Source organism: Coccomyxa subellipsoidea, assembly GCF_000258705.1.
Source record: "Coccomyxa subellipsoidea C-169, whole genome shotgun sequence".
NCBI lineage: Eukaryota > Viridiplantae > Chlorophyta > Trebouxiophyceae > Coccomyxaceae > Coccomyxa > Coccomyxa subellipsoidea.
The window spans coordinates 313860-335658 of record NW_005178032.1 but is presented as its reverse complement, the minus strand read 5'-3'; the positions used below and the strand labels follow the sequence as shown (position 1 = coordinate 335658).

The 21799-nt window shown below is 54.4% G+C and overlaps 4 protein-coding genes across 4 annotated transcripts; 2 read left to right on the top strand and 2 right to left on the bottom strand.

Moving 5' to 3' along the window:
* Positions 1–1452: 1452 nt before the first annotated feature.
* Positions 1453–8100, top strand: COCSUDRAFT_47937 (hypothetical protein). Its single transcript, XM_005646268.1, has 12 exons — positions 1453–1570; positions 1847–1939; positions 2168–2277; positions 2401–2649; positions 3098–3343; positions 3778–4008; positions 4310–4603; positions 4770–4845; positions 5297–5364; positions 5874–6095; positions 6249–6482; positions 6793–8100. The coding sequence occupies exons 3-12, from the start codon at positions 2197–2199 to the stop codon at positions 7309–7311; spliced, it is 2220 nt and encodes a 739-aa protein (XP_005646325.1). The 5' UTR covers positions 1453–1570; positions 1847–1939; positions 2168–2196; the 3' UTR covers positions 7312–8100.
* COCSUDRAFT_37120 (eukaryotic initiation factor) lies at positions 8034–12647 on the bottom strand (the record flags this gene model as incomplete). Its single annotated transcript, XM_005646267.1, has 8 exons — positions 8034–8116; positions 8541–8664; positions 8946–9081; positions 9595–9734; positions 10625–10771; positions 11403–11520; positions 12212–12300; positions 12546–12647. 8 exons carry the CDS (start codon positions 12645–12647, stop codon positions 8034–8036), a joined length of 939 nt encoding a protein of 312 aa, XP_005646324.1.
* A 1684-nt stretch (positions 12648–14331) lies between these two features.
* COCSUDRAFT_66682 (hypothetical protein) lies at positions 14332–16807 on the bottom strand (the record flags this gene model as incomplete). Its single annotated transcript, XM_005646266.1, has 7 exons — positions 14332–14643; positions 14821–14934; positions 15099–15402; positions 15533–15792; positions 15967–16143; positions 16307–16471; positions 16709–16807. Coding segments are annotated over 7 exons (1431 nt in total), but the record flags the coding sequence as incomplete, so codon positions are not given.
* A 967-nt stretch (positions 16808–17774) lies between these two features.
* COCSUDRAFT_17100 (H(+)/hexose cotransporter 2) lies at positions 17775–21466 on the top strand (the record flags this gene model as incomplete). Its single annotated transcript, XM_005646265.1, has 10 exons — positions 17775–17859; positions 18006–18046; positions 18164–18284; positions 18697–18872; positions 19091–19205; positions 19554–19702; positions 20025–20217; positions 20449–20563; positions 20784–20973; positions 21224–21466. The coding sequence occupies 10 exons, from the start codon at positions 17775–17777 to the stop codon at positions 21464–21466; spliced, it is 1428 nt and encodes a 475-aa protein (XP_005646322.1).
* Positions 21467–21799: the final 333 nt, after the last annotated feature.

The window sequence follows — 21799 nt, the reverse complement described above, 5'->3', positions numbered from 1 at the left end:
GCACAAATGATGCATGCACTGAGAGCCATTTGGCTCTCACCATGCGCATGCAACATGTTGTGGATGGTTGGGTACAGTTGTGAATGACCACTGTAAAGTGATGACCTGGATCCCATGGGATTGACAGGCCATTGGTGGAGAAAGTGCCAAGACAGGGAAAGGCTGGGGGGAAAATACTGAGAGGTTGCTGCGACGCACTTAGCCATGTGGGCTGAGACTGAGCGTGTAATAAATGTAAAGGAGAGAATATGTGGCCTGCCTGGGATGGGTGCAATGGGAGCTCTGGCTGCTGCAGGAAGGCTTTCCTGCGACTTCTTCCCCAGAGCCTGAGCCAGGCCTTTGCTGAAGGGCTCTAGCGCGCCAAGTTTCGCCAGATACTGCCTCACGCTCGGTGGGAGGGCCTCCTGCGATGCCACCAACAGTCACTCAGTCAGTCACTCATAATACATCTCTTCCGGGCAACTTAGGGCTGATCCGATGCCTGACTCTGATTTCGGAGTTAGACGCCCAGCATGCGTGAATTCTAAACACTCGGGAATGCAATATTTCTGGCATCAACACTCTGAGTGTTGGGTGTGGCATGTACACTCATTACTTGGAAAGATCAAGGATTCCAACGCAGTATGAGCAGGCTTGCAATTGTCGCACCGGGTACTTGATCAGCGCCGGCAGTAGAGTACTGTACAGGGCGATGTCAGCCAGGGACAGCTTCTGCCCAACGAGGTAGTCCTTGCCATCCACTGTGCTGGCGACTCTGCGGATGAGCTCAGCGTTGGCTGACAGCAGGCTGTAAGGCAGGGAATGCCGCAGCACCTCCTCGACTTCCAGCCACTCCTCTACCTCACTGGCTGCCACTTCAGGCACGAGGGTGGTACCTCCTGGTCACAGCAGTCACAGGCCCTTCAGGATGGTGAAGGATCCTCCCCAGGTCAAGGCAATTCTTGCGCAGGCAAATTGCATTGGATTTCAAGTGCGGTGCATCTGTCTCACCAATGTACCGAGCGATGGCATTGGGATCGGTCAGAACAGCCTTGTTGTCCAGTTCCAAGCTGATTGATCTCGGCTCTGATGTCGGGGAAACTTCCACCTCCCGTTTGGAAGCTGCAAGAGCGATGCAAACACGGACAGCATTGGTGTCACCATAGCAGTATTTGAGAGAGGGCATTCTCGGGCAGTGGCAGTCAAGATAATGAATTCGCTTCTATCGATTTCCCAATTTCTATTTAAATCTACTCTCAAGAGATTTAGTCAGTGCTAGAAAGAATACTATCCGTGACTAGCAAACCGTGATGGATGGCAAATGGAGATCAGGAGCTTCCAATGATCATGAGCAGCTTGCCGTTTCCGGCAGGTCCCCCCCTCTCGATATTACGACACCCCTCTGGCGTTGCCTGTTCTGGACGCCTGAGCAATTCAACTTGCAGAATCGCAGCATGAGTTTGGAAAGTGTCTGTGCTGCTTTCCCAGAGGACATTCTTGCGACCACCAGATCGGTACATGTTGTGAAATAATACTTGAGTGCCAAGACAGCTCCATAAATAAGTTTTGGGGCAAGGCCACATTGTACAAGGTAACTTTGAATCACTTTCGCACAGTACAGATTCAGAACTCGGTCCTGGACTGTGTATGCCATACAAGTCCTATTTAAGTTCACACAGCTACTTCTCGGTAGTGCTCTTTTACAAGGCTTTCACAAGGGATTGGGAAGTCATATCTGCATGTCAGACTTTAGGCTCTTTGCGAAGGCCCTGTGGCAGTACAGGCAGTACACCGAGATACACACTGAAGCTGAGGAATTTTAGGCTTATATTATGTAGTTATCTCTAACTATGTCTTTCCACGCAAGGTGCAGGGCAAGACGGAACGTGCTAGGTAGTCACGGAAGCAACTTGGGCAGGGCCCCGAAACGCGCGCGAACAATTTTCTGTGCCTGTTGAAGGTAATAACCTGGTCCATCACCAACCCTGTTCTCACTGAGTTCTACTGTCGGGCACTGGCGAGAGCCTGTTTAATAGGGCGGGTCTGACATCTTTTGTCAGCTCTGAATCCAGTATGCAGACACCTGCCACATCATCCTCCTTCCTAATGCAGTTGATTACACGTCTAAATGGCAAGTGACCACCTCAAGCCTCAGGAAGTTCCAAGCATGTCCACTTTCCCTCTGCAGGGACACAGCTTCCCCTCACACCTGGCGCCATGGGTTCGTTCAAGACCTTCTCCACAATTTTGGCGGCATCGCTCGCCCTGTCGTTCCTCTGCCAAGCTCAGGCCGTTGTGGTACGCCCCCTGTTGTCTATAAGCCATGCCTCATGACTTTTGTGGTGGTGGGGTACATCCCAGTGATTGATTAGACTTTTGAATAGCACTGGGCTCAAAAGTTAATTGTCTTCTTTCGTGCAGAATACCACAGCAGCAGCGGAGGTCGTGAGGCTAGCAGCCGCCGACCCAGCAGTGCTGGCAGCGGCCAACGGCATGATCGTGGCAGTCAGGAACAGCGCTCTTACTAATGGGCTTTCTACCTTCGATGTGACTACGCTGGTGGGAGACCCAAAGGTCCAGGTGGCGGTTGTGCCCTTCATTGAGGCTGCAGCCGCCGCTGCCGGCCCTGCCTGGCTCGAAGTTGTGCCGCAGGCTGTGCCAATTGCCAAGGTATGGGCCTGCTTGCTCCACATTACTGTCTGTCTCCTCAGCCGCTTGAAATCTGTTCAGTCGACAACGTGATCTTTTCCAATGACGGGTGCCCTGCTTAGAGTGGCGTAAAGGAGAAATTAGCAGGCTGTAGTTCGCACCCAATAGCAGATAGCTGCAGTTGCTACCTGAAATCCTCAAAGAATGTTTTTCAAATATCTGCTCAATTTGCAGCATTGCTGCCTTCTGAGACTGCTACACAACACCTGCGCATGCTCAGGACATGCAAAGGCTTGCCTCTCAATTGAGGCACAGCACATGCGCTTACTAGGAGCATGTTACGGCCAGCGCATTGCACACAATGCAGTGCACACAATGTGCACACCTCTGATGAGTTCGAAATCATGCTTGATGTGTGTCAGGGTTTATTGTCCTGCTTGATTTTTCATATTCTGCTGGCTAAGCGCAGAACGCCAGCGCAGCGGCCGAGGTCCTGAAGTTGGCACTGGCAGATCCGGAAGTGCTCGCAGCGGCCAAGACCCTGGTGACAGCGATTCAGATTGCCGCGGTGTCAAACCCACTCAACGGATACAGCGTGGCTGCTCTGGCGGCCAACCCAAGTGTGCGGGCAGCTCTGGTGCCTCTTGTGGCGGCGGCGGCTGCGGCCAGCGGCGTGGAATGGGCCGCTGTTGACACCACGGAAGTGCTTGCCACGGTGAGTGCCCTCCCCTGCTGGCAAGGTGATATTGGCTGCTTCGGCTGACCTGGCAGAGATATCTATCTAATTTCAGGAAGGCTGACACCAGCGAAGTGATCGCTGTGGTGGGTGCCCCCTGCGAGTGAAGTTTTATTGGCTGCTTGGGCTGTAAACAACAGAGGAATGTAAAAAAGCTTCCAGGAAGTTTCTTAGTGGGCTAGGGTGCAAAAAAGCCTCCATGCGTGATTTGGCTGCCTTCCTGTGAGCCATACGCAAAGCTTGGAAAGTCTTCACAACCGGTGCTTCTAACGCTTCACAGGGAAGCCAGTCGCGCAGGCTGGCAAATCTTCACACAGGGTACCTTATTGCTTGACAGGGAAGCCAACCACTTATGGATTAGAGTCTCTGAGACCAGAACTATGAAAGCGCTTGATTTCAATTCTGCTGTGTAGGCCGCGGCTGCGGCGACAGCGCCAGTGGTGGCGCCTGCGGCAGCCGCACTGCCGGCGGCAAGCGTGGCTTCATTCCAAGCTGCGCTGCCGCAGCTTTCGTCGCTGTTCGGGCGCAAGCTGTCGCAGGTGATCTTGAACCCGGGCGACCTTTTGGGCCTGCCCACAGATGCCACAAAGGGAACTCCCTCCACCGCCGACGCAGCTCGCCTCAATTCTGCCCTCGGCCTCACGGTGAGAACCAGCATGAAATGAGCGATACCTATTTCCATGATGTCTCCTGGCCGCATCGCATCCCTTGGGTGCCTCAACTGTTTGATTCCTATAATGGCACTTGCTGTAGCGTCATTTTTCGCTACATGTTGACACAAATATGGTCGAGAACAATGAATGCTGGTTGGTGTGCAAGCCATACCGATCAGTTACTGCACTGGTATGGAAAAGAAAGGTTTCTTCAGCATGCCATTGACAGAGAGTACCCTGCTTCAACAAGACTGCAAAGGAAACAGAGATCAATGTGCTTGCGGCGGTGCAGGGCCAGCCGACGGCGCAGGACACGGCGTTCCAGCAGGAGCAGCAGAGCGCGCGCGTGAACAACCGCATGTCAGACGCAGCGACAACCTCCGCAGCGATGCAGAGCTTCGACGTGAGCTCGCTCAACCCGACCGGCAACAACGTGCGCGCCACGCAGCAGTTCCGGCAGGCCGGTGCCGGAAACGGCGCCGCGGCCACGGCCGGGGCCGGGGCCGGGGCGGCCGCGCCGGCCGCCGGGCTGGCCGCCTACGCGTTCGCGCCGGCGCCGTACGACCCGAACGCCGCGCCCCAGAAGGTGCTTGGCCTCTCCGTCAGAGACTCGCACTTTTGATGGTTCAAGATGAAGGGTTCAAGAGAACATTGGAGCATGCACTGCAAGGCACGTGGCGTTCATGCGACGGCTAAACGGCAATTTGCTGCTCGTGGCTTGATAATTGAAGCTTGTGTCTTCTTTTTGCAAGGTCGCTGTGATGGCGGCTGACGGCAGCTACCAAGTGCAGCAGCCAGCGCAGCAGCAGGCACAGGACGCCACTGCATGTGCGCACATGCCGCCTCCATGTGCCTTGAGTACTTCCTGCATTGCACATGCGCGCATTGCCTCTTTATCTCCCCTGCATGGGCTTCTTGCATTGACATCCTATACCTACCGGCCAGGCCATTGGGATTATGGCTTCAGCAAAATCCAAATTGGCCTCAGGGAGTCTGAGCAGATTTCAGGATGCATGCATGTGCGTATGCATTCCTTTCATTTGTCTTGAATTTCTCCTGCATTGCATGCATGCAATGCTTCTTTATCTCCCCTGCTCAAGCTTTTTGGATGCATCCTATGTGTGCCGCTCAGGCCATCAAGTTTATGGCTTCAATAAAGGCCACACTGGCCAGCTGCAATGTGAGCAGCTTCCAGAGAGCATGCATGTGCAAGGGATGACAAAGGCTCAGGCTTGACATCGCAGTTCCTGTTTATTTATCTATGCAAATGTGTGTGCAGATGAGTCATCCTCCAATCTTGCAGCCGCGGACGCAGCTTCACCCGATACCGCTCAACCTGCCGGCCAGGTCAGCTAATTCCCACCCTGCCCCCGTTTCTCTTTGGGGATTGCCTGCAGCAGAAACTGGTCCCAGGGCAAGGGTCAGTTGCCTCTCCTTGTCGCTGTTCATAGGCATTACCACAGTAGGGTTCCAGAGGCATGGCATATTTCCCTCCCTTACATCAATCTTCAACCGCTTTTGACTACTTGCACAATTTCACAATCCCGGAAGCCCTCCCTTGACAACTAGCCGCAAGAACAATTGCAGTGTGAACCATTCCCTGAATTCATCCACCTGTTCCATGCAGAAGTCGCAGTTGCGCATTCTAATCTGCATCAAATGTCAGGGAGGAAGATCGCCTCCAAGCTGACATGCAACCTGAAACTTGGCCTAAATTGTCCAGTGCTTAATGGCTGGCTGCTCTTGCAGATGTTGTGGAGCCTTTTCTATGCAGTTCCCACACCCTGGGTGTGTTGCTTGTTTGAGACCATCCTCTCACCCGAGAATCGCAGTGATCTCATCACGTTGGACTGCAGGTGAACGTCAAGCCGGCCAATCAGGTGGCGCCGAGCCACATCAGCCAGGGAACAGTGTTGCAGCGGCCCACAACTGACGACACTGCATCCGCCACTACCGACAACACCGCAGCCGCCACCACGGACTCGGCAGGAAGCTCAACAGCTGCGCAGGACATCCTGACATCCCTTGGCGGCGGCCTGGCCGACTCTCCCGGCGTCAGCCCAGCGCCTCAGGGCCAGGTAATGATTGCTCGAAATAAAAGTCTGTGCACACTGGCAGTGGAGTAGGTGTGCACTTGATTGTGCTGCTGCATGGGATAGTAGGCAATGGCACGCCTTGCCCTGAATCAAACCCTAGAGAAATTAAAAATAAAAAGGGATATGCGGCCGCAGGCGTTTGACTGGCTGAACCCGAGCCCCAACGCGCCGGCGCTGCCAGCCGACTCCGTCGTGGCACAGCGCAGCGCATCCGGCGCGGCTGCTCGGCCCCCGGCATCGCAGGACTCGGCCAACGTGCGCAACTTTGTCAGCCAGGCCGGCTTCACCTCCGCCGACAAGGGCGCCTCCTCCACCGCGGCTTCCGGCGCAGCTGCCGCGCAGCCGCAGGGCCGCCGCATGCTCGCCGAGGTGCGAACAGCGCCTGCACACTGCTACTGCTGGAACTGCAAATATTTCTGGTTGTGTGCAGAGGCATGATAAACCTCAGGAGACCGTTTGAACATACCTCAGGGCGATCTGTGTGTCTCAAAAGCTTGCATGCCTCGCACCACAACACATCAGTATCATCCTAGTGGTTGAGGATACACGGTGGAAGGCAGTGTAGTCTTTCATGACAGGCTGCTGCATGAACTCAATGCCCAAGAGCAGAAGACGATAATGAAGCTCACCGTTTGCGGCCTGTGCACTCTGCAAGGCCAGGCGCAGCGCCTGAGCGGAGCGCAGCCCGCCGCGGCCGCCCGCGCTCGCGACGCGCGTAGCGCAAGCCTTCGGCCAGGCCGCCACGCAGCTGCTGACCAACCCCTCCAATCCACCCGCATCCGCCCCTTCCAATGAAATTCTCCTGGTCGGCCCCGCGCTCACCCCCATCGAGCAGCCGCAGCCGCTGCAGGCGGCGCAAGCGCCGTCGGCCGCGGCCGCTGCCGCGGCCGTGCCGGTGCCGGCACCGGCGACGAGCATGATCACTGAGGTGTCGGCGGCCGCCAGCATGGCGGCAGCTAACGCGGCGCGCGGGCCGACGGAGCCGCCGAAGCCGCCGCTGCACGAGCTGGTGGAAGCTGCCACGGAGCTGCCGGCGCGGCTGGGGCTGCTGCCCGCACTGCCGGGAATGCCAATGCCGGGAGCGGCGCAGCCGCAGGCGGCTGCCTCGCAGCTGCAGAGCATGGGCACTCTGCCGGCCACCCAGAGGGGCGCGGTTGTGCCGACACAGCTGAATGGAGTGGGCAGGAGAAGATCGTAGCTGTAGAAGGGGTCACAAGAAAAAAGGCCGTGGCATTGTTGCGGGTGTGCTTGCGAGGGACAGTATCTTACTCAAGACTTTAGGGCAGTGCACGCAGTAGGTCAGTGAATGCACAAAGGCAGCATGACATTGACATGCTCAGTATTAATGGAGGAAGAACATAAAGGCAGAAGAATTGCAGACGACACTACCACTTGTGTTGATGCTCGGCAGTGCAAAACATTCAGAAGGATATTGATATCCAGCAATATATTTGTGTTTGGCCACAAGAAAGAAGGCTCAGATCGTTGGCTCGTTTTGAATAATTTGCCTCCAGATGTCCATCCAGATTACAAGTACAGCTCAGCAGATATGCGCTGTGCAAGCTAAATTGCATTTTTCACCAAGGCCGGAAGGTTCTACTAGACTCATTGAGTTCCACACTCCAATGCATTCTTGACCATGCTGATGCGTGATAGGCTGAATACTAAAAACCTCAGTTTCCCTTATGCGCAGCAAACCAGCAACTGCTTCTTTCCTTCTTGAAAACTGCATGACATGCATGGTGCATATCCATACCAGCGGGGCAGTACACCACTGGAAAGCCCGCGCAGTGATAAGCAAAAGCCCACCATCTGCTTCACAATGAATTATTACTATGCTGATAAGACACCGGCAGGAACAATAGTCATTATTAACCTCAAGACAGTTGTACAATGTGTTTCGGCAGTGCTGCTGCTCTCTCAGAGATAGAGCTGTATGAGCTCGTCGGAGACTGCTGCAGGTGTGAGCACTCCGAGATCAGTGAAGAGCAGAGATATGTATTCTGCAGCAACACAAACAGTTCTCTGTCAGAAGCACAATCATTATTATTATTATTGATAATTTATTATTATAACACGCTTTTTCTGCCAAGAGGCAAGGTACGTCCTGCAGACAAGCTGCAGTTAAAAGGCTGCCACAATCGTACCCCTTGCAGCACAATTGCCATGCATTTATATGACGGGACAGGAAATTTCTTTGCACACACACAAAGCTTAAAACACCATTCTGCAGTGATGGGATTCTGCACAGGTGATTACATACTATTGCGGCAGCACATAACGACGTTTGGGTCACACATATTCAAGGGTGTTGGCATCTAGGAATAGCCTAAATTGGATCAAGACTATGTGCCGAGTGAAGCCGACAAGGTGAGCAACACTGCAGAGTGTATCCAGCAGAAAATATGACCATGGCAGAGAGCGCACTTGGGGGCGTGTAATCTCGTGAGGGGTTCTCGATGTGTGTGTTTCGGGGCATCAGGGGTCCAAAGTCCACGTGCTTCCTCTCTATCGGTAAATCCCTCTGGCCCAAAGGGTACAATCTCGCAAACTGCAGCCACAGACACAGTAAATTCTGAGTTGCCAATTGCCATCTCTTCTTTCCTTTGACAACATTCCTCATCCCTTCAAAGAATTTAGCCATATAAATTACACTGTTGCTGCACTTTCGAGGCAGCCCTTTCTCTCTCCTCTGGTGCATGCTTGCCTTGATGTCTCTTTCTTAAGTTTTGTTTCCCTAGAAACCTGACAAGCAGCTTGCACGGACACCAGCCTTCACTCAGGAAAGGCTCAATTGATTGAAATGGAGTAGGAAAGAGAATAAGGCAGCACCTTGTAGGATTCTGCAGCGACATAGAAGGGGATGTTATGGCAGCTGGCGGCGAGCGCCGCCTGGAAAGTTCCCAATTTGTTGATTACCCCTCCATTCTCCACAACTCCCTCGGCACCCACCAGCACCATGTCCACCCTGCATACCACACCGCTCTTTGATTAGTCGCCAATGGTGAGTCACGGAGCCAAACCTTCATAGGAGTGGCCAACGGCCTGTCGCCTGCAGGACAAGCACACCCATCTTCTATATTTTATGACTTGCAGGTACTTTATATACTTTTCATCATATACTGTCTGCTGAGAAACAGCGTTGCAGGCTGACCTTCACGTTGCCCAAAATAAGCTGGGGGCAAACTCGATATAAGGTATTGTCTCAAGTATTCGCTGCTCTCATCTGCACAGCAAGGTGTGGAAAAAAGATGTGCAGCAAGTGCCTTGCACTGCAGATCTGCACTGGCCCGACCTGATCCGCAGATCTTCAGTGATATCATCTGATCTGCAATGCATCAAGCAGGCTTTGCTAGCCCATCTTCAGCCCGTCCAGATCATGCTCCGAACAGTGCCTCAGGAACCGTGTGACTCATGCTCCCAACAGTGCCTCAAGACCCATGCATCCAAAAGGACCGCCCAGGATTTTGCGTAAACGCACCTGAAGGCCTCCAGCGCATAGGCGACGGCGCTGTCTAGTATGGCGATGGTTGGAACGCGCATGTTATCAAGCGCTTGAGCCATCGTCAGACCGGTCTCGTCCGGCCGCCCCTCTGTGATCACCACGCTGAACTGGATGCCCTGCAGGGGGCACTTTCCGTTAATGTTTTATCACTGCACCCCCAACCATTATCCTCCATGGCTACAATTCCCAAGCCCTCATCCTGAACCACAACCCCAAGAACGCGCCTTCTCAACGTACAGCAAGGTGCTCTGTGTTCTTGTGATTGACGGGCAGCAGGGGTGCCAGTCAGGCAGGAGTGGTCTTTAGGGCATCAGGCACAATCCATCCTCTGAATTGCTGCTGAGGAACCAGATGGTCACTTTTCAGGATGTCTTTGTCGGGATCCAGCCTCATCCGTGACGATGAAAGAAAATCAGGCTTTCTTGACCTTGCTGAAGGCAGCCTATTGAGCTCCAATAGTCCCAGCGTGATACTCTGGAGCCTGACGTTACCCCGGGAAGCCACTTTCCTCAAAACTCACGCCGAGTACATATGGTTAATTGATTAAAGGGCGGGTGCTGTGTCTCAAATTTTTGCCCAGGCATCACCGGCATTTGGCAAATGCTCTGCCGTGTTGCAAGCTTCACGCAGTGGAATGGAGGCTCAGAGGCATCAGAACGTATAATAGATTTGTCCGCAGCAGCGATTGCTTCGGATTGTTGCAGTTTTGGTCATCCTCTGCCTCTGAGCTGTCCCAATTTTGCACCCTGACACCGGAAGTTCTTCAACTTTCCAAGGTACCACCTTAAATACCATTCTTCCAGGTGCCCCGAGCCCTTAAAATGTGCTGCAAGGAATCAAGGCCCTACTGCGGCCTTCGCCAACTCCATTTCACAGCCAAATAACCCCCATTCACCCCAGAAGCAGTGGTCTCCTAATGGAGCATGAGGATCCACATACAGTGACTGCTCGTATACGATCCCCCCAGCTGAGAAATTGGTTGATCCACAACTTGAGTGGGGCTGACCTGGGCGACGGCCTTGCGCAGGAGAGCGAGAACAACGCGGGAGTGGCCGTGCACGAGCAGCATGGAGCCCGGCCGGATGAAGCGTGCGCCAACCTCCGCTATCATCGCCCGCGCCCGCACCGACGTCTCCGCAAAATAGTTGCCCCGCTGCACGCATGCGCAACATCTTTACACTGTTACTATTATGAAATGCGTTCCCTGCCAGACGCAAGGTGCGCTTGCAGACAAGCTGCAGGGAAAGTCTGCCACATATTAAAACTCTTTGTACCTTTGTGTAGGCTTTCAGAATGCCGCTGAAACGCGTCGAAATCTCAATGGCTGGTAAAGCATGTGTTAAATGTTGGCACAGGCATGGCAACCATGCATGTTTGCATGCCAGCCAGCCCTTTTTCACTTGTCAACTAACAGCATGCATGCTTGGACACCGGCTGCTCTGCGCAAAATACAATAGTTGCCCTGCCGAGCGCATGCGCGGTGGTTTTACATTGCACCCAGAGCGCATGCAGCAAGCTTTCAAGCAAGCATGTTTGCCGTAAATTGACAAAACACGGTGCTGACATCCAAAATACAGCATGCTTTTTTGGACATCTGCTGCATGCCCCAGGTATGACGTTGCTGAAAACGAAAAGATGCTGCGCATGTCAGACAGCAGAATCCAGTACTTGAAGTCCCTTGAAAAGGAGCAGCAATTGTGATTATGCCCCAATCCAAGGAAGCTTTCGCGCCCGATTCTGCTGACTTTGCAGAGCTTTTGCCACTCAAGACGTGCGCAGCACACCTCAATGATGCGCGCCTTGGCGGCCTCAAAGTTTTCCATGTCCAGGGCGGACGTCCTTGTGATGTAGCGCAGGAAGAGCTGGCAGCCCGCCTTCAGCGAAATAGCCGTCTCGTTGCACCTGCACAAATTACCCAATGTCTGGCATCAGCCTAAGTTCAGCAATAGACACCACGCTTCACTCTGCGCGTGTAAAGCTGCATGGGCATAAGGTTGCTTTGCAGACGCCACCGGCTCTGCCTACATATCTAACGCGGAAACAACAAGTGTGTGTTGTGAAGTTCACAGCTCGTTGCACCTCCGCCACTCTCACCCAACGTCTGGACTCTCCTTTTCACAACGGATCTGTCTATATACGGCATCAGATATCATGAGAAGAACTGTGCAGGTTGGTATGCAGACAATCTTGCCTGCTCTTGCGCGATCACTTTGGCAGCCCACAGTTGACAATGCGCGAATGCGGCAGATGTATGGGAAGCATATCATTCACACATCTCTGCTATGCATGCTGTAACAGGGTGCCTCAGCTTGCTGGCAGCAGTGCAGGCCCAAGGTGTGCCCCAATGTTGGAGGTTCTTGCTGGCCCAAAAGGGCCGGGACAGTGACCAGAGGTACTAGAAAGGTCCGCACATAGGCACTTCCAATGTGTAGGCCCTATCCTTCACGTCTCTTGAGTTTGCTGTTGTTTGGAGCTCCCCAGCCCCTGTTCTTGCAGCTGATTTGCATTTGGGCAGGCCATGACAAGCATCGGACACATTTCCTCTGGTGTATTGGGCGGACTAGTAAATCACACTGTCAAGGGGGGTGCTTGCCTTTCCAAGGATGATGCTGCATCCTTCAGCTCCTTCTCCAGGCCCATCATGGTGGTTGCTGTGCTCCTCTCTATGACACTAGTCAGCGCCTGATCACACACAACCTTCCTTCAGCAAATTGCATGGGATTATTTGACCCCAGTAGGCGCAAAGAGGGGAGCCTACAAAGGGTGAGACAGCATGATCAAGCATAGATATAGACACAGGGCGTGCATGAAGCGTGTTGGCATCCTCCAGGCCACAAAAGATGGTGGAACTGATTGTCGCTTCTTCTGGGCAAGAGGCTGCCCGATGATTGTGACAGTGAGGCATTCATGCAGCCTGAGAATGTCACCTTGATGGCCGCAACAGCCACAGCTGTGTCGGGCGACCTGGCAAGGGCATCGTGGAACTTGCGCACGACCATCTCTGAGGCACTGCCGCCAGCTGCACGCATGACGCACTTGTTCAGAGCCCCAGGTGCCCATCACTTGTCCCAATCGCTTGATGGTGTCTGTCTCAGAACAGTGCCAGAACAGTATAAGGTGGGCAAGCCGTTAGTTCCAGAATCAAAGGCACCATAGCTGCACTGGCAACTCCCTTATGTAAACCTGCAGCCTTGTCTGTCTCTTCAATTCCCCTGCTGCTGCTGACCATCTCAGGTGAAAATGTTTCACCTGGAAGTGTGTAGGCTGAACCACCGCTGTGCTGGGTGGTCTGGCTGTTATCATCTGCAATGCTGAAGCGCACTTTTGGCTCCTTAACGTGTGCCAAGGGGTTGGGGGGCGGAGGCTGTGGCAATGGTAGCCTGGGCTTTTCCCGAGTTGTCAGTCTTGTGTCTGTCAGGCAAGGCAAGCAGCAAATCTGGTCATCATCCTATGCATTGCGTGAAGATGCTGCGGTATTGTGCTGAACAGAGGGACGGTACAGAAAGGAGCCGCAGATTCACAGCCCCATGACTAGCACTACAGATCCACTTCTGAACGAAAGAAATGCCTCTCCAGCCACACAGCCCATTCGACTTGAAATTCAGGAAATTGCAGATAAAATGACGATCGCAGAAAACACGATATCTGCGCGTTGAAGCTGATGTGCACACCTCCTCCTTCGTCTTGTTCCAGGTATCCAGAGATGCTGCGTTTGTTCATGTGCCAGGAAACAACCTGCAGTATCTCGATCAGAACAGCTCGCACTGATGAGCGCCTTTATTCGTGCTTCCTGTAAAGGGTGCAGTGCTAGTAAGCTTTGTGCTGCTTTCTCCCTAAAACAGATTAGAAAGCTGCGACAGAAAGCCCAAAGTTATACCAATCTGTTAAAAGACTGCAATGCGATCTGTTCAGCGACTTTAATTCGTCAAGAAGCTGAAAGAAATGGATCTGCATTATGGGGTGCTTCACCTGCATGCCAGCTTAGTCAGTGGGTGACTAGGCTACACGTGCACCTTTCTTGTTGAAGCACTGATCTTTGCTTGTGGTATCCTAATGCCATGGAACCCTCAAGCACTCATACGTTTGCATGTTGTTGATTCGTCCGATCGGATCGTTTCTGTCTGCGGCGATTGCAGCATCTCTGCCGCGGCGGGTTCAGTCCTAACTGCCGCATTCTCATCCAAGCACATGAGAAGTACCCATATGCATGGTTGCTCCAATGGGCCAAATCCAATCTTGCTGCAAATCAACTTGCATGCTTTTTAAGGGCAACTAAAGTCTCGGCCAAGTCTCAACACAGCCCCACTATCACAACGGGGTCCCCACAACCTGGCAGGACACTGGCAACTCTTCTCAAGCATCCACTCCAATACAGCAGCTCTGCTGAGTCTTGACGCCAACCCAACTCTCTGTCATCCTTTACGTGCACCATTTAGGTCTGCATCTTTCTTAGGCAGGATCAGGCCAGACCGCTCCTCGACCATGGAAGCCTGTCAACCTCAATAAATGGAAGCTCATGGGATCAACAAATATTAGCTGCATTGGAACCCTTTGGGATACCCATTGGAATACACGTTTCCAGTATTTTTGTTTGTCTCTCAACTTGAGAGACATTGAATGGGTCCCGTTGCCGACTGTCCACATCCCAAGAATCACCCAACCCCTTCAGTTGCAGTCTGTGCAGTCTCAGTAATGGATCATGACTCTGTTTACGCGCCGCCGGCCGGGGCCCTTCTTCTTTCCCCTCCTCTTCTCATTGATCTTGGCCGGCTGGGCGGTGGCGGCAGCAGGCGCTGAGATTGGCGCGCTGCTGCTACCCTTGACAATAGCTTCCGGCTGCAAGGCTGCCAGGGCCAGCTTCGCGGCAGCTGCGGTGCTGCTGCATGCCGCCAGCTCAGCGGCAGCATGAGCCTGTGCTGCCAGCTCTGCGTGTCGCGCTGTGCACGCTTCGCATGCTGCGGCCGTCCCTTCCAGGCTGGCGTCGTCCCTCGGGCCCGCCAGGAAGCTCTGGAGGTGGCCCATCACCTGTGCAGCACAGCAGGCACTGTTAAGTGCATCTGCACAACCAGCTGATGCTTCACCTCAGCAGGCAACCTGAATCTTAGCAAAGTCTGGCAGCACCCATGCATGCAACAAACCGGAGTCAATCATGCTTGGTTGCAGAGTGTAACAAAGAAAGAAGGGAAGCGCCGCGGTTTTCACCTCCTGGACTGCAGATGCCATGTGCGAGTCTTGCAGCATATCATCTCTCCGGCGCCAGCAGTGTGTCTGCGGTAGATCTGGTTGGCAGCCGAGCGCTGTGGCAATGTCCAGCTCCTGCAGGTCAGTCAGTTGTCAGCACAGCAGTTTGTAAAAGCTGCCTTGGCTTGCACTGCCTCCGGCACCAGGCAGATTGCAGGTTCCTGACAGGTAACAATGAAATGACTATGACAATGACCAATGCAGTCACAAGAAGATGGAGCACAGGAGGAAACGCGCACCGCAGCATGCATGTCGCCGGTGCACAAGCGGTGGGCGGCTCTGGCGAGGCGCATGACCGGGTCATTTGGCTGATCGCTGAGCGCCTCTTCAATGGCCAGCAGCTGCGCGTCTGGCAGTCCCCTGTGACACCGCTCGGTTGACGGCCAGCTGGCCGCCACCTCAGCGTGGATGACATCAGCAGTGCTGTCTTCGACGGCGTGCCTGGGGCTGTCCGGCCGGGAGCTTGCTTCGCTCAGCAGACCGCTGGCGACACTGCGAGGGCTGTCAGGGGGTGAGTCGCCCTTCGCGCAGGTTGCCTCGATCCTGCATTACAGCAGCACAGCAGCTTCAGCTCCAGGTGCTGCAGCCTTCATGGGATGGTTTCGTGCTGGTTCAAGGAGATGCAAGCGCAGCAGGGGCTCTTAAAGGGGGCGGCTGGTGACAGATGGGGTACCTGAGGGGGGCGGCGGTGCTGACGTCCTCGGCGGCAGTGAAGGACACGGCCTCCTGCTGGCGCCGCGCGAAGGCCGAGAAGCGCTGCCAGGACAGGAACGCCCCCTGCGCAAGGGCCTCCTTTGCCAGCTCAGCGGCTTGCGCCTCGCGCGCAGCAGATGCGTCCTTGATCTCGGTGCGCATCTTCTTGTAGCCTGCCTCACCGGTCACCGCGCGCCACCGCTCAATGTCGGCCACATACTCCTCCGCCTCGACCAGATCCTGCGCATCAGAGGGGCGTTTCCGTCATCATCACTCCCGTGTAACCTGCTGCAAGGACTGCTGCAGCTGTAGCAGCAGGCGGCAGTGGCGCGGACACACATTCACTCCATGTGAGCACATTGGACAAGATCCCATCAGGCACAGCAAGCAGGTGCTGACGAGGTGATGAGTCACCTGCTCAGTCATGACTGTCAGCGCCTCATTTTCCTGGAGCCGCGTGAGCAGGAGGCAACGGTGCCAATCGGCCTCCGCGCTCCATATGTTGCCGGTCCGGTTGCGCGCTTGCGCTCTGAAGTAAGTTGCATCCGCGCTGCTGTCGTCGAGTGCCAGAGCCACGGAAGTGTCCAGCTCCTGAAGGGGTAAAACATGAAACGTCAGGCACCAAAAGAGACAAGCATCGCTGATCTCCCAGAGGAGATCCAGAGGCAAGAGACATTGTTGAGGCGCCAAAGAGGGCTGGGTGCACTGCAGGGGATTTCTTTGCAAGCAAATGCAATTGGACAGAGGAGCTCACCGCTGCGGCTGGGTCACCACTGCAGATGTGCAGGACCGCCCGCTCTGTCAGCAATTCCACGCTGTTTGGCAGCAGAGCCAGTGCACTGGTCAGGCTGCCGACGGCCAGAGCATAGAAGCCATCACGTACTTGTTGTACTGCATTCTTCCTGTACACAGTGATGACCTGCAGATGCACCCAGAGATGTCAGGACCTTGGCCTGAGACAGCTCCTGTTGCTGCACCTTGGGACATGCATGCAAGTGATAAATTGAGCTTCAGAATCCACACACAAAAAGCATCAATTTCATTGAATGTGTATATTCAGCATTGCACTGACAGGGGAGCTACTCACGTTTTCCAAAACTGCGAGACAATGCTCTGTGATGATATCGTCGTGCTGCCTCCGGAACCGGGAGCAGACCGGGTATCCGAAGGCTTGCGGATGCACAAAGTGCGCAGCGAACTCCGTGTCTGCCTGCGGCTGGACGAGGTGCCATATGGGTGGCTGTGTGGCGGTCATCTTGTGCTTTTCGAATGGACGACTTCTGGAGACTTCCGGAATGCACCCTGCGCCACATCGCACAATGTATTTAGAAATCAATCAGCATACCTGAAACAATTATTTAATTACTCTGTTGCCTTCACCATAACTTCGCCATATGCCTCAACCCAGTGCAAGCACTACCAAGGATCGAAACATTTTGGAAAATTCTGCGTCAGCTGCATATTGGTAAAGGGCCTGCACAACCAGCTTCAACCTTCAAGGAGAGGCCCGCACAATACCTGGACAAGAAGGGCGTGGGGTGGTCAGGCCGTGCAACGATCCGGTGCAAAGGTGCGGCGGAGGGGCGACGAACGAGTGAAGACAAGTGGCGAGGTGCAATGAATCCGATGGCCAATTCGATGTCCTTTCAAGGAGCCCGCTTGGTGTGCAACTCAATGCGCTCTGGCTCGGCCAAACATTATGCAAAGGAGAAATATGGCGATTGGCGAACGGGCCTTCCAGAAGGTGCCAAAAGAGGCAGACGTCCTCACTTGGCGACCGACCCCAACTCAATCTCCCGAACAGCAGCAGCCGGCTGTCAAATTTATTCGAGAGATCTTTCTACATCGAATGTAGCTCATTGATGTGTTGATTAGCTCTGCTCTCCGGTTGTCTTCTAGCAAAGCATCCGCCTGCTGCCGCCGAAGACTCCTCTCCATCGAGAAGGACCAACACGGTAAGACATCATTGGCGTCTTTGTCAGTTCATACCCTGGTGTCCATCCTACAGTTGTTGTAACAAATCCATTCGTTTCCCAAGTGTTGCTTCATCCTGTATCATATGCCGGGTTTGAGGACGCAACCCACTCCATCATTGGCGCTCCATAATGGCGCCAGACCGTGCGACAGGCTTTCACAAGAGCCAATGGTTTCAGTATAATCAGTTATCAATCGATCTGCTTCTTTTACAGGTTCCAGCTTCAAAGATGTCCTTCGGGGCCAACATGCTCGTGTTATGGCGCAAACCCCGCATCTTCCTCGTCTGCGCCGCAGCGGCTTGCGGTGGTCTGCTGTTCGGTTATGACCTTGGTGAGCCGCCTTCTCAGTCGTCATGTTGTTCCGTAATTGATTGGGGCTTGTTGAAGCACTGTGAAGGACGGAGGCTTTCAGCTATAGAAAGCGCTGTGCAGGATCTGGGTTCATCGGTGTCTGACTGGGTTGGTGCTGTGTTGCAGGAGTTACTGGGGGCGTCACGGGCATGCCCACGTTCCTGGAGGTCAGCCGCCTGCCTCTTCTCCGTCTTGCCTATCGTCCTGTCGCTGTCACTCGCTTTTGTCGGCCGCTCCTTTTACCTCAGCACTCCGTTTTCTGACGTATCTCCTTTGCAACGCAGAAATTCTATCCGCACGTCCTGACAAACCAGAAACTGTCTACCTCGTCCGCATACTGCGCATTTAACGATCACCTCCTGACGTTGTGGACATCTTCCATGTTCTTGGCCGGCGCCGGAGCAAGTGCGCACCACCAACTCATCTTGCCAACATAAACCTAGTAGCTTTTGCCGACTGCCATGCCTGTCCCTGCAGCTCACTCCTTTCTCAATGTTGTCATTTGGATTTTTCTATCACTGCTGCCCCTTCCTATCGTCTGTCTGAGCGGCGCATGTGCCTTTCCAAATTTTGGGCGGCTTGCAAGTTGGCCCCGGCTGGCAAGGGGCGGTGTAAACACTGAGCACCGTGGCCACCGTTTACTGGGTCTTGTTTGGATCTAGCGAGTCCATCAATGGGTAGGAATATGGCAGCCTTTTACTGCAGCTTGTCTGCAGGACGCACCTTGCTTTTTGGCAGGAACGCATTTAATGATAATAATAACAAGCTGTAATCACAGGGAGCTGAGGGCTGCTTTGCATGTGTGCAGGCATAGCAGTGCTGTTTCTGTCCAACCACAACATGTGGCGCGGTGGATTGGGCCGCCGCGGTGTCATGGTGACTGGAGGCATCGCCTTCCTCATCGGAGCTCTGCTGCAGGCGCTCGCGCAGAACATCGGCATGCTCATTGCCGGCCGCATCTTCCTGGGCATCGGCATCGGCTTTGCCAACGAGGTAGGGCCCCCCACAAGAGGCTTGCGCCTGCAGCAGCTGCTCACAAGTTCAAGCACTGAGCAAATATCGGGTGTCTATTTCTGGCTTTGAAAGGTGCAGAGCAGCGCAGCAGGCATTCTGCAGCCAGCAGTGCATGTGTTCAACTGCAGCCGCAGCTGTCTCTCCCGTGTTTGAAATCACTGCAGCGCTGACAAAAGTGCCCTTACTGACTGTTGCAGGCCGTGCCCCCCTACATCTCGGAGATGGCGCCCCCCTCGATGCGTGGAGGCCTCAACATCCTGTTCCAGCTGGCGACGACCATCGGCATCTTCGTTGCGTCCCTCATCAACTACGGTATGAAGCCTGCTCCTCTCCCCTAGCCCCGTTCTTACCTTCACTCTGTTCAGAGCCAGACAGACATCCTCTTATGCGCCAGGCTTGTGTCAGTCTCAGCCTTGCCCTGTACTTTAGGGTTTAGGGTGAGGGTTAGGGTTTAGGGTTTAGGGTTGGCCCCTTGTGCATTGCTGCAGCAAAATCCTGAGCCCAGCATTCCGCGCACTGCGAGAGAGACATCTTCCACGCTCTGCTGCAGCAGCCTTATTGGGTGTGGCGTGCAGAGGCCAGATCATCAAGTTTAATCATGCTGTAGTCACGTTGACTAATTTAGTGATGATGACTGATTGAGTCATGCACGCTGTGCAGGGGTGGAGGCCCATGCAGACGGCTGGCGGTGGTCGCTCGGCATTGCTCTGGTGCCGGCGCTCGTGTTCACCATCGGGGTCGCCCTCTGCCCGGACACTCCCAACTCGGTGCTGGAACACGACCCAAACAATTTCGCCAAGGCCGAGGCGGTGAGAGCCTCCTCTCTGCCACCTGTTTGGAACCCACTGAAAGGTACTGAACATGTGACCAGGACGAGCTGTGGTGCGGCAGTACGCATGTCCAGGCCTTGCATCGGAGCCATGCGCCGCCCTATGGGCTGCAATGAACGTCTGCCACCGCCCGACTCATTCGCTTGTGGGGCTTCTGTTCCGTCTGCGGCAGCGTTGCCTCCCGGGGTGACCGCGTCTCGCGCAGCGTTGCTGTCCCGTCTCGGCCTCTTTGGGCTCGGTTAGTAATTTTCACTGGTCTCTGACGGCGTTGCCTCTGCCGCACATGCAGGTGCTGGTGAAGATGCGCCCGGAGGGCCATGACATTCAGGAGGAGCTCATGGACATTCAAAGGAATGCCAAGGCGACGAGCGAGGAGTCTTTCTGGGCCTCTGTTACCACGCTGTACAGCCGGGGCCACTACAAGCAGGCCATGGCAGCCCTCCTCATCCCCTTCTTCCAGCAGTTCACTGGAATGAACGCCATCATGTTCTACGGTGCGCTCACCCCTTGTGTATAAATTTGCTCCCCTGCTGCCTGCCACGTCATCATCCCTGACGCTTTGCATGCAGGCTCTGGCACCCACTCCTCTTGAGCCTGACTTGCTAGGTGCTGAGAATTGCATGTCGGTTGGGCTTTGAGAGCCCTTGTGCATGGTTTGTCTGAGGGGAAGAAAGAAGATGATGACACGAGCATAGGCTGAAGGGAAGTGCGTTTGGTGTGTGCAGCGCCGCAGCTCTTCCAGGTGATGGGCTTTGGAGTCAAGGCCTCGCTGATGAACTCGGTCATCACCAACACAGTCAACCTGGTCTTCACCTTTGTCGCCATCGGACTGGTTGACTGGTGCGCAGCCCACTGCGAACCACCTGCACACCTGGCCGCTGCATTGCATTTCTGCTGCCTTGCTCGAGTGCATGTTGCAGCTGAGGCGAGCAGTGGAGTTAGTCAGCAATGACTCAGCGGTGGCTCATCGCCCGGGTGTTGCCTAGCTGACTGTGTCTTTCCTCCAAGTGCAAGACATCGGTTTGGCAGCAGTGAAATCGAATTCTGTGTCGCTTTTCAGGACCGGCCGCAAGCCGCTGTTCTACGTGGCGGGCGCCATCATGTTTGGCATGCAGATTGCCACCGGCGCCATCGCAGCCGTCAACTTCAAGAATGGCTCCATCCCGGCGCAGATCGCCAACGGGATGCTGACCTGCATCTGCATCTTTGTGGCCTGCTTCTCCTTCTCCTGGGGCCCCCTGGGCTGGCTGGTGGGCGGCGTTCTCTCTCTGGCATCTCTAACCTTACTAACCCTACTCGTTTTTAGTCATCTGTGACTCGCCGTTTTCTGCGGTGAAATATTGCCCAGGTCACTTTAATTCTTGGATCTACCTTGCAAAAAACTTCTTGGACATGCAGAGTGTGACTGTGGAGAGTTGTAATCATACAGATGCTTGCCCTGTCATGGTAAGCTGTCCGCTGAGTCAGCTGCTGCCTTATGCTGCCGATGCATGTGCGCAGGTGCCGTCGGAGATCCACACAAACCAGACGCGCACGGCCGGCATGTGTGGAACTGTCTTCGTCAACTTCATTGCCAGCTTCATCATCGGGCAGTGCTTCAACCAAATGATGTGCTCCATGGAGTACGGAGTGTTCCTCTTCTTTGCCGGCTGGGTTTTCATCATGACCACGTGGGTCGCCTTGTGCCTGCCGGAGACCAAGGGCATCGCTGTGGAGAACGTTATGGATGCATGGGCCACGTAAGCATTCCCTCTATTTATCTGCATATCCACCCTTGTGCATGCATTGACACCCTTTCATCCCTGCCCATGCACCCGCGTCCCTTACGTGCACCATGCACTTGTTTTAAATTTTGTTTTTTTTATGTTTGCATTTGTATGAGTGTCTCCGTGCCGGCATACTCGGCTCTTGCATGGGCGTGGCTCAAAGCGGCATGTGAGCAGAGAACTTGAGTGTTTAAACATGGGCTGATGGGTGTTGCTTGCATGCATGCAGGGTGCCAAATTGGCCATGGAACCAGAAGAGGGTGGCAAGGCAGCTGCCCACAACCGCCGCTGAGAATAAATCTGAAACCAA